We start from the raw sequence: 12,180 nt of genomic DNA on the forward strand, positions 1-12,180 counted from the left end.
CTACAAAATAATAAATATTTAATGAATAATTACTTGATGTTAGTGTTCGGCTTGAAGGTATACTTTATTTCTTAGTTTTCTATGATGATTGGCGATGCTTTAAATGGAAAGATGAACAAAATAATGATATCATCAAACCCATGTAAATTAATATAAAGTCTTTTAGTTAGTTTTAAAGTGTGCCTTTGTATCTATTTTAATACCACTATGTTTGGGGCATATGACTTTTTTGTTGCTGCTGTAACAAATTACCACAGACTTAATGGCTTCAACAATACAAATTTATGATCTTACAACCCTGTAATTTAGGTGAGAAGTCTGATACCAGGCTAAAATCTAGCTGGTTAGTAAGTCCTCAAAAATTTATGGAGTCTTTAGGAAAGAATTTGTTGCCTGCCCATCTTGGTTATTAGTAAGACCATTCTGAAGTTGTAGGACCGGGACCCAGGTTATCGTTTTCTCACTGAGACCTTTCCCAGCTAATAGAGGTTGCCACTTTTCTTGTATCCTTGTCCCCTTCTTTCATTTTCAAAGAAAAATATGCCAGATTGAGTTATCTCATTGCTACTCTCTGACCTACTCTTCAGTTATTGGTCACTTTTAAAGACTAGTGTAATTAGATTGGGCCCACCTAGATAACCCAGTTAATCTCCCATTTCAGGTAGTGCATCATTGGGAAGCCATTATTCTACCCACCAGACTGGCCAACCTAGGAATTTATAATGTTTCATTTTTATAAAAGAAAGTTACTTTGTAAGAATCTGACTCAGGAGGAATTGAAACTGGTAGAGCTTTCTTATTCTTTACCCTAAACAGCTCTCATTTTGATCTCAAGCTAAAGATAAGTATCACAACTTATTTTAATCTAAAAATCCATATTAATCAGTTACAATTTTGATTGTATCCTTTTTGAGTGATAGCAAATCAAATGTTTTGGTTTTACAACTTTTTAGGGGGTATAGCAAAAATAAAAGCAATAGCAGTAATAGCCTAGGTTTATGGAATATTTATCATGTGCCAGGTACAGTTCTACAGTGCTGTTACTTCATTTTGTCTTTTAATCTATTCACCAATTCTGTGGAGTGGGTGCTGCATTCCATGTGACAGATGAGAAAACTATGCTTAGAAGTTAGCTTGCTCAAAGTTCAGATAGTAAGTGGTGTAGTTTGATATCAGAGACCTTTTTGATGTTTGAAACAATTCTCTTTACCAACTTACTATACTGTCTCTATTTGGTGATAACATATAATAATATTACTACTTTATTAAGTTCTTGAAAGTATTCACATGGACAGTTTGCTGCTTAAAATTGTCTTGCCATCTGGCGTGCATTTTACACCTAATTTCATTTTTGTTCATACAGGTGAAAAACCATACAAGTGTCAGATTTGCAATCAATCTTTTAGAATTAAGAAAACTTTAACAAAACACCTGGTTATTCATTCTGATGCCCGACCTTTCAACTGTCAGCACTGTAATGCAACATTTAAGCGGAAAGACAAGCTGAAATACCACATTGACCATGTTCATGGCATAAAATCTCCTGATGATCCTCTCAGTACTTCTGAGGAAAAACTTGTATCTTTGCCAGTAGAGTACTCATCTGATGATAAAATCTTTCAAACAGAAACAAAACAATATATGGACCAGCCCAAAGTTTATCAGTCGGAAGCCAAGACTATGTTACAGAATGTATCTGCTGAAGTATGTGTTCCAGTAACATTGGTTCCAGTTCAGATGCCTGACACTCAGAATGATCTGGTGCGTCACACTACCACACTTCCACCATCTTCTCATGAGATCTTGTCACCACAGCCACAATCAACTGATTATCCACGAGCAACTGATTTAGCTTTTCTGGAAAAGTACACTCTTACTCCTCAACCTGCAAACATAGTTCATCCAGTCCGACCAGAACAAATGCTAGATCCTAGAGAACATTCTTATCTTGGAACATTATTGGGCCTTGATAACACTACTACTGTACAAAATATTTCTAATAATGAGCATCATTCATGAGTAAATCTAAACATTCCACAGACTTATTTTGATGGTAATTTGCTAATGGTAGCCTAGAGCTGATGACTTTTAGTAGGGCTGCTATTTTCTCTAGTTTCTCAAGACCTCAGAACCATTTCAAATCAAGAAAAAAAAGTATCTGTTTACCAAGATACATGCTTGGAAACATTTTCAGGCATAAATAATATTTGAAGTGAACCTTTTTTTGTGATTTTTAAAGATTAGAAGTAATTTTTAATGATTTCTCAAACTTTTCAGAATTATTAGCTACTACATTATATGGGTATTTTTTTTAATTGTAAGTGAAAATTTTTACTCTTCTTCAGTCTCATTTCTCCTTTGCCCATCTTCCAAACAAGTTTAAAGATGATGTAGCCTTTAAGAAAGAATATAAGACTATACTGGTATTTGCAACTGTTCCTGATACTAGTTTAAGAGTCACTGTTATTTCTTCCAGATTTTGAAAATTGAAATTAGGAATTTGTATTTATAAGAAAGTCTTGGATATTTCTGTGTTATCATTATCCTTTGGACTTTTGATAAACTGTATGTCAGAAAGCTTACTGATAAAAGATTAGCTTGTTAAATGTAATGTCCAGTTGGAACAATTACCCAAATGATTGTTTTTTGCCTATACTTCAATTATGAATAAGAAATGCAAATATAGGACTTAGGCATTAACAAGTTGAAAATATGTTAAAGTAAAAGATGCCAGTTTTAACTAGCTATCTTTCAAAGTAAGTTCACCTTTTGTATTTTTTCATTTATTTCAGAAGCACCAACAGTATTTCACAGTATCTATCTTCATCTCACTAACAAGGGACAGTTATAACTAATTAATGAAATTTTATGAACAGGCTATTTTTGGTCTCAGTTACCTTGGCTAATTGAAACTCTGGGAAACAGGACCTAGATATTTCATGTATAATTGTTAGAAATGGTGCCAAACAAATGATAAAACTCTCATCTAACTAAACTTAATGCTGTTTACTTTAATCAAAGGGAACCACTATTTGTATACAGATTTACATGTAATCTAGATCTTTATTTTTGCTTTTCATATACGCCAAATGTCTGTAATTACTCTTGATTTTTATTTTTATATGGGATAAAAGATGAGGACTTGGTGAAAGAAACTAGCAGTTACAGCAAAACCTCACTGAATAAGATTAATTGAGGATAAAATCAGTCAAAATTATAAAATACTTTTGAAGATGTGCACTTTCCATATTTTCAAGTCAATTTAAACTTAAACTAGGATAATGTTTCCTAGTAGAGCTGCTTGAAGGATTAGAATAGGCAGGGTTGCTTTATTATTTGCATGACATTTGTAGGTAAACTACTGGAAAAATAGCAATTTTAAGAGTTTTCTCTTTCAGTTTTGTTTACACTCCTAATTGCTTTAAGCACTTTTTTGTGTGTAAACTGTTAAGTCTGGCCCAACCCTTGTGAAAAAATATCACAAATAAAATAATTAACTTTTAATGAATAAAATTTAACCCCTTAATGAATAAAACTGTTTGCTGAAGCACTTAAGAAAGGAAGGTACTTAAGGAAATATTCACCATACTAGTGAAACTAAAGGAAAAGAAAAAAATGTTGAGAATTGAGGCAGTTAACCAAAGTAACTCATATAAATAATAAAACCTCATTGGCCTCATTTATAATTAATGTATTCTTTTTAAAGCATTCTTAACTTTTGTGTGGAAATGTTATATCTGGGGTACTTATATGAAAGAACTTGATTACATGTGGTACTATTAGTCTTTCAATTTGACCTTTTTAAAAATATACATCTTTATGACTTTTGTCATAAAGACTTGCAAGATTTTAATTAAAAAATCCTACTAGACTGAAACAAAAACATACTTAAAAAATGTACCCTACCTTACAGATAAGCCTACATAGAAAAAGTGGGACTTAAAAAAAGGCCAATGGTAAATATGTGTATGTGTATGGTATACAATGTTTGGTAGCAGAATAAAACGTTGTTGCGTTTTCACTTTGAAAAGAATAGTATGCTTTTTGAAGATATTTAGGATTCTTTTAATAATAATCTAATTCTTTTAACGATATGATTTGATTGTAGGAATTGGTTTACAGTATAGAACTTTCCTGAATACATCTCGTATATAAAGTGGAATATAATTGTGTTTAGTTATTATTGTAGCTAACTTAATAGTGGTTTACTGTTTTGTAAATTCTTTCACATACATTTTCTCATGTAAACCTCATAACCAGTTTTGAAGTAGAATCAACATGCTGTATTTCCATTTTAGAGATAAAGAACTTGAGATTGATAAAAGAACTTGATAAAGCTCATAGTTAAGTGGCAGAGCTACAAGTAAGGGAAGAAAGCTAGCATTAATGAATGCTTATTGTGTGCCAGGCACTACATTTCTCATGTAATCTTAAACAGTCTGGGAGGCAGGTAGGACAATTCTTGCGAAGAAATAGCCTCAGTGAGTAAGCAAACAGAAAAAACTGCTGCCTCTGATTTCCAAATTAGAATATAAGTTATTTTTAAATTGTGAAACCTCATGGATTTGGGCAAACTGAATGTATATAAGGTTTTTAAATTGGCAAAAAAAAAAAAAGTATGAAGTGAGGCCTATACTTTTCAGTTAACCTTTTGCAATATTTGAGCAAATTTTTCTTTAACTCTAAAATCCATGAATTCTATAACTGAAAATTTTGAATCTTGCAACTAATTTCAGCCTCATTTAGAATTTTTTATTTTATAAGCATAATTTATTGCTTTAAATTAATTTTAGTTGATAGCAGTTAGCACTTAATATGTAAATTGAATAATTTATCAAGTGTAGAAATTTGTTAGTGTAAATTGGTTTTTACTTAAATGCACCAAAGATTTTTAGTAGGTATTAAAAAAATTTAAAGAATTTAAATTCTTTGTTGTTTGCATAAATATCTGTCCAAAGAAGCACAGTTGAAGTCCTAGGATTATGAATTTTTTAAAAAATCATTAGTTTGAATACTAAGATTAAGTATTAAGTGTTTGTGTTTATATGTGTAAAAATAAGAACAGAAGAAATACTCTGGGAATAGTCATACTGACAAACCAACTACAAGTAAAAATACTCAGTTTTCTTTAGTTTAATTAATTGAAGGTTATCTTTTAAGTTGACACTATCACATGCTAAGTAATATACTTATTTTTTACACTACACTATTAAAATAATTTTGCCTTAGATTTTTTTTAAGACAATTTGAAGTTATTTTTGTAAGACAAGAAACCTAATCTTTTGCAGCCTAAAATCTCATTTTAGGTTAGGTTTGTTCTTACAGTAAGATTTAACCAACAACTGTAAAGGTATTGATCTTTGCATCCATTAATTGCTGAGAGAAGTGGAGTAGCAAAAATAGGGTTTTAAATTGGTGCTTTATAAAGTGACATCCATTTAAGTGATGGTAGGTCATGAAATAGGTACACTAATAATTTTCTGTCAACCTTCAAAGTGTCAAAACATCTTTGCAGAGTGACTATAAACCATTAGTTAAGGGCTAATATGTAATTAAATATTATTCATTGCTTTTCACTCTATAGTTGCAAATGAATTTAAAAACAAACTGTTATGTTTATAAGTTTGAATTCTCTTCCTATGAGATCATTCTAATATGTCATTGATGAAAAGTCAGATTTGGAGCAGTAACTCTTTGACAGTGTCCTTTTTATACCCAGTATTTTCTGGATTGAATGCTTTGTGCCTTTTCAATGTGTTGTAGTTGCTTAGTGTTGTTCCTGCTGGTTAGATTGTACTTGTTAGTAAATAATTTTGTTGTTATGACTTTTATGTTTGTGTTACCTGCTGGTCAGGAACACTTTTTTGGATGCTTTATGTTTATGTAGGGAAACTGGCACTAAGTACTAGTATGAACATTTGTTTGTTTAATCTCAATTGTGGCCTTTATAGTTACTGTGAAGCCACTCCTGGGCCTGTCTCTAGATACTTATTAGAGGAATCTGACCAAAAAAAAAAAAAATGAGTGGTCTGTCTGCCTCTCTGTTCCTCCCTCCTAGCCACCCACCCTTTCAAAAGAACACATAATCACACTGAAAGCCTTCTTATTTCACTTTGCCTAAAACTGAACAAGAGATGATGCTTTCAGGTGAGTTTCTCATTAGGAGCAGCCACACCCCAAATAACTTACAACTTGAGTTGATGAACTCAGGAAAAAATCAGACTTGAAAAGTCATATTTGATTATCTCTAAGATTCGTGCCAAATTTGAAATGTGTTCTTTAATAAGGAGTAAGTAGCATTTTTGAAACTTTCAATAGTAAATGTAAATGTTATTTGCTATTGAGAGTGAATAATGGGTAATGTGAGCATAATTTTCTAAACAATTTTTAGCAACTATGGACAGTTCTTCCCTTTTGCACATTTCTCTCAGTAAAGTCTCAGTAAAGTTTTTTTGGGGAGAGGGGTCACCCTCTTACTTCCCCTAAGATTATTTCTACTAAAAGATACTTATATGCTAGATTATTAGCATGCTTTCTGCTCTTCCTCTGTGGAAGTAGCATTTAAAGTAGAAGTAATAGGGTTAGGTTGTGGAACGATGAGAGAAACACTATTTTGGTAGAAAGAGTGCCTATGCTTTGTTTACTCATGTTTCAACTTGCCGTGTATGGACGTTAAAGTCTATAACTATTGAGAAATCTCAAAACATTTTAAATTTAGCCTCTGCAGCCATTTATACATAAAGAAATTAAGAAGTATTCAGAGAATAGAGATTATACAAGGATGAACAGACCGCTTTTTTTTTTAACTCAAATTCGTAGGTAAAGAAATAATTCAGTCCTTGTTACTATTAGAGATTCAAAAATATTTCTTGAATGAAGAGCATGTGTGCATCTCAATGTTATTTTACCTATTTGCTTTGTATTCCTGCTTGTGTTCATTTGGACAGTGTACTGTGGTGTAATTACAGTTTTGATTCCAACAATCAGACTCTTACCCCTATAGATGATACTGCATTACAGTTGGTGATTAGGGCTGCCACGAAAATGAGTAGAGAGGTGGGCATTTAGTTGCTCCATGTTGTACAGTAAATGTTCTGATTAAGGGGATTTATGATGTACATTAAAGTGGAAATGCTTTTGAATTTCATTTTCAGTCTCAAATCAGAGGTTTTGTTTTTAATCATTAAGGACACTTTTAAAAGCAATTACAAAGAAATATCTAAAATATCAAAATTTGTTATTTTGTCAACTGTAAAGTATCTTGTGAGTTTTATAGATATTTTGGCTGTCTTGTGTTTCTTAAGTACAAATGTCTATTAAATTCAGTTCTCTGTGAAAAATAGAAAGTGTATTGTATATTGAACTAGTTCTTTGTGTTATTTTGATATTTAAAATAAATATAAAGTCCTTTGGTCCTAATAAAGCTTACCTAGATTTTATTGAACACATTTTCACAGCATGGGAATGCTTGTCTCCTTAAAAATTGAATGCAGGGCCTCCTCAGTGGTGCAGCAGTTGAGCGCTGGGTTGCGAAGCTGCCCGCAGCCTCTGCAGCACCAGTTCTATCCCCGTCTGCCCGCGAGGGTCCCACATGGCGCGCAAACCTCTCCTGCTGCCCGCTGTTACCCTCAGCAGTGTACTTCGTCAGTCTGCCTATTCTCCTCTCCGCTCTGGCTCTGGTGAATTCTCTCACCCTCCCACACTACTGACTGTACCCAGTGCTTGTAAAAATAAATAAATAAATCTTAAAAAAAAAAAAAAAAGAATGCAGAGACCATGAACAAATCAAAAGGCAGGTATCTTGCACATTTTTATGTTACTCATTTCTCATAAACTAGATATTTGAAATACTTTATATATTATATGTATACCATTAAGTTAATGGGTTCTAAGTGGCTAATTAAGTTTAAATATTAATAATGACTATTATGATTGAATTAGTCGCGCTGATTTTTAGAAGCCTGAAATGTAGCAGAGTCTCATTAATGCAAGAGTGATGGACCATTCTTCCCTTGACCTCAGAACCATACATTCTGGTCATGGGGAAGGCCATTGCTAGTCTAAGGCAAAAGCTATGTTACAGGACCTGTCTCAAACTTGTAACTTCTTGTCTCCATCTGGCACCATAACTGAGCCTGCAGCAGGCAGTTCCATCGGTATGTTAGGAGGATAGTAAATTCTTCACAGATGAGCCCATTTCTGCTAACTAAGTCTTGCAATTAGAGGCAATGTCTAGGATACTTATTATTGCTGCATAACAAATTATACTAAACTTCGTATCAAAGCTAGAAATATTGCTAAAAGATACCTACAACTAAAATCAAAACCAAGAAGTCATTTGTCAAGGCATTGCCTGTCAAAACCACTTACTGATTATTGAGAAGCTCAGTTTCATGCGCATCTAGTTTTGCTTCAAATATCCAGAGGTAAGAAGCAGTATGTACATTTTCTGAGCCCCTGCTATGGTCAGTCACTAAAATCAGTATGTTACACAAACTCTTAATTTGACTTCGTTTCTCTCTCATTCTGCTCCAGGAAACCGCAAAGGTAAAGCTAACAAATTTAATTCTGAGCGGGGTATATTGGATGGGAGAAAGGACAGATTAGTTTTTGCCTCCTTAACAGTTTTGCCTAAGGTTGTAGTAGGCATCTACAAGGATTGCTCTGTTTATTATGAAAATGTTACTATCTTTTCAACATAACCTGTTTACAAAATTAAAGAGAAATTTCAATTCTAAGACCCTTGTTTTACCAAGGTGACCCAAAGTTCCCCTACCAGGAGAAAGTAACTTGGAGCCAATGCAATCTCCTTCGCCCTGATACCGGAATTGTCAGGCCTAGTCTCCCAGCCAGGAACGGATCCCAGGCTGCAGGGGCAGCGCTGAGTCCCAGCCACTAGACCCCCACAGGTTGGTGTCTCACGAAGCCGCAGCAGGAACTTCGCAGACTCTCAGGCAAGAAAGCGAGAAGAGGCAGGTTTGTTTAGAGAAAGAAAAAGTTTATTGAAAAGTACAGAAATAAAGCAGGACTCCCAGGCCATGAAACCAGGCCTGGGAGGGGCAAGGAAGCCAAAGTGGAGTTGTGTCTCAGGGAATATATACCTTCTTTCCCTAATTATTCTAAAGTTCCACCAGTCTTTCTGTGATTGGTTAGTTCTCGGCTGTTTCACTTAATTTGCTACTAAGCAGGGGATCTTCACATTCCTTATCTAACAGCTTTCTCTTTCCCCATTTGTTATTTCTTTATCTTTATGGCCCAGTCCTTGGATGAGCATCTCTGCATTGAAGTTAAACAGCTGCCTTTCTAAGTTGTCCATAAATTAAACCACTCTCCATTTCTCCAATCTCTGCCTCCCTTTACCACTGAAGGAAACCAAGGCCAGCGTTAACAATGTAGTCCTTGGTTCTGGGATGTTTGTTTTTCCAGGTGGAATTAGTTACATTCCTCTTGCTGCCCTTATCTCTGAAGCCTTCCTCAGTTCTCCGAGGTCCCCTCCTGCAGTGTCCCTAAAACTGCCTAATTCCTAGTTTGCCCTGTGTCTCACCCCCAGCCCCCATATAAAAAGGACAGGTTTATTAGCAATAGCAGAAAGAAAACAAGGTATAGTCAGAGGTGACTCCAGAACTGGCCAACGCAATCATTTAAATAAGGCGCTGCCTTCTCATTGGTCAGTGGCTGCTGCTCATTGATTGGCCTGAGGGGGAGGTGGGCGCGTCCCAGAGGTGCTGATTGGCGGAGGCGGGAAGTTTAAACGGAACCGCAGGCGCACTCTGTTTTGCTCCTCAGAGTCTGCAGCATCCGCAGTTGGCTGCGTTGCTGGCATTTGCTTCCCTCCCCCTGGGGTGTTGCCGCTGGGGACGGCAGGCGGTCGAATTCGCCCCCTCCACCCGCTCGGCCGCCCCGAGGGTCAGCAGTCGCCCTCCTTCCCGGGCCTCCCGGGAGTCGGGCCGGGGCGGCGGGGTCTCGAGCGGCCATGGCGACGCGGCGAGCGGGCCGCAGCCGCTGGGAGGTGAGCCCGGGGGAGGCGCGGCGGCCCCGCGGCGCGGCTGCCCCGGGGGAGGCGGCGTCCCCGCCGGTCCTGTCCCTCAGCCATTTCTGCCGGTCGCCTTTTCTCTGCTTCGGGGACGTGCGCCCGGGCGCCTCGCGGACGCTGGGGCTGGCCCTGGCCAACCCGAACGAGGAGGTGGCTGAGGTGAAGATCCAGCGCTTCCCGGCCCCCGACCGCGGCTTCAGCGTCTCGCGCCGCTTTTTCGTGCTGCAGGTGAGTCCCGGCGCGGCGCGCGGCTGCGGGAGCCAGCGAGGGCGGCGGCCGGGGCGCGGGCCGGGCGCTGGCGCCGTCCTTGGGAGGTAGCTCTCTGGTCTCTGCTGAGGGGCGAGCGCGGCTGGGCGGGGAGCCTCAGGTCACCAGCCCCCTGGAGAATAAATGTCTGTGTCGCTGCACTAAGTTTATGCATGTGGTTTCAGTAACTCCCCCTGCAGTTTTTTCTGCAGTGCATTGACCAGAGTAGCATTCCCACCCCTGTCACCAAAAAGCAGAGAATTTGGGTTCTTATTGTGACTACTGTGGGTTTTCCACCGCGTAAAACCCCTGCACGTATGAAGATAGACCATGAGTTGAGGGCGTGTGAGCAGTTAGCCGAGTAACTGCTTCACAAGGTAGGGGGAAGCAGCTCTGGTTTGAGATCCATGAACTGGTGTGTAACCAATCTGCACAGCCACATTTCAGAACCTGCCTCACCCCTATAGTCTATGACTTGTTACTTTTCTAGAGAAAGAGATGTTTGTTGTCTGTCTATGTAACACTTTTACTTATTCTTTGATAGGTGGAACTAAAGGCTTTTTTGGGGTTTTTGAAATTTTTGGGGGATTTTTAAAAATTTACTGCTTTTATAAGTAAAAGATTACTGTTATTTTTAAATCAGCTGTTTATGATGTTATATGGCTTCTCCTTCAAAACAAAATTTGTCTTTTTCCTTGGAAAAACAAGAGACACAGTTTGCTTTGTCATGTGAGGGTTTTACATTTGATCCTGCCAGGTTGTAGGGTGTAGGTGGTAAAGTGTGTGCTCTGGAGTCAGACTGCCTGGGTTTGAATCACTAGCTGTATGATTTTGGCAAAATACATAAAGCTTTCTGGGTCTAAGTTACTTCATCTATAAAATGTGCATACTCACTGCCTCCTGGAGATGTAAGGATAAATGAAGTAAATAAGATGCCTGACAGTATGCCTGGAACCCAACATCTACTTTTGCAAAAAAAGAAAATATAATAATAACAATAAAAAAACAAAGAGGAAACTATAAATAGGAGACATTCTGCAGGGGAGGAGGAGGAAGAGGGATCAAAAGAGGGCTGGAGAGCATAAGGGACTATGGTGATTGTGCACTGGTAAATTGGTGGTGAGAATTTTATAGGGACTACACCTGAGAAAAGAGAGCAAACATTGTACAAAAATGAACATTGATGTAAAATATATATAAATAAATAATTTTGAAAATATATCAGTAATGATGATGATATGGACTTTGTAGGAATTTGGAAGGAGCAAGTTAGTTGGCTGATCATCATTACATTTCTTTTTGAAAAAGTCATCAAACCATAAAATCATTATATTTGCAATAGAAATACTATACAAATTAATTTTTTAGTTCACAAATTGCATGATTCTATTTGTATCAAGTCCTAATGCTGTACAAATGCTAAAGAAGGAAAATATGTAATGAAAATTGAAAGAAACAATATGATGTGCAGACTATTCTATTGCTTTCATATACATTTAATATTTTATTATAATTTTACTTGTTTGAACCTTTTTATTATTAGCGACTTTTTCCCTTACAATGAATGAATGAGAAGTTAGGGTAGGGAAAATTATATAGCAATTTGTTAAATGTTATTAGGGTGTAGAGTGTTGATCACCAATAACTATTAACCGTGTATTATATTCTATGCTGATATCTTTTGATTATAGCCTAAAGAAAAAATTGTTATTTCTGTCAACTGGACACCTATTAAAGAAGGCCGAGTAAGAGAGATTGTGGTATTTCTTGTAAATGATGTTCTGAAACACCAAGCCATATTACTAGGAAATGCAGAAGAGAATAAAAAGAAAAAGGTAATATATTTTAATCATTCTATGACTTATTCTAAGAAAATATTCAATAATATGTGAAAGTTATTT

General features: G+C 36.6%; 2 protein-coding genes across 5 annotated transcripts in view; both read left to right on the top strand.

The window, feature by feature from the left end:
• ZBTB41 (zinc finger and BTB domain containing 41) overlaps positions 1-7,410 on the top strand; it is a 47,207-nt gene extending 39,797 nt beyond the window's left edge. For all 3 annotated transcript variants that reach the window (XM_037495785.2, XM_037495784.2, XM_037495786.2), the window contains exon 11: positions 1,364-7,410. In XM_037495785.2, the coding sequence (XP_037351682.1) occupies positions 1,364-2,019 (656 nt within the window). In that variant the 3' untranslated portion in view covers positions 2,020-7,410. The remainder of the gene's footprint in view (positions 1-1,363) is intronic.
• Positions 7,411-9,973: 2,563 nt separating this feature from the next.
• The window catches only part of ASPM (assembly factor for spindle microtubules), a 46,876-nt gene continuing 44,669 nt past the window's right edge, over positions 9,974-12,180 (top strand). For both annotated transcript variants that reach the window (XM_037497889.1, XM_037497890.1), the window contains exons 1-2: positions 9,974-10,261; positions 11,971-12,114. In XM_037497889.1, the coding sequence (XP_037353786.1) occupies positions 9,974-10,261; positions 11,971-12,114 (432 nt within the window). The remainder of the gene's footprint in view (positions 10,262-11,970; positions 12,115-12,180) is intronic.

Source organism: Talpa occidentalis, unplaced genomic scaffold (assembly GCF_014898055.3).
Source record: "Talpa occidentalis isolate TD23 unplaced genomic scaffold, MPIMG_talOcc4v2.1 talOcc4.8, whole genome shotgun sequence".
Classification (NCBI taxonomy): domain Eukaryota; kingdom Metazoa; phylum Chordata; class Mammalia; order Eulipotyphla; family Talpidae; genus Talpa; species Talpa occidentalis.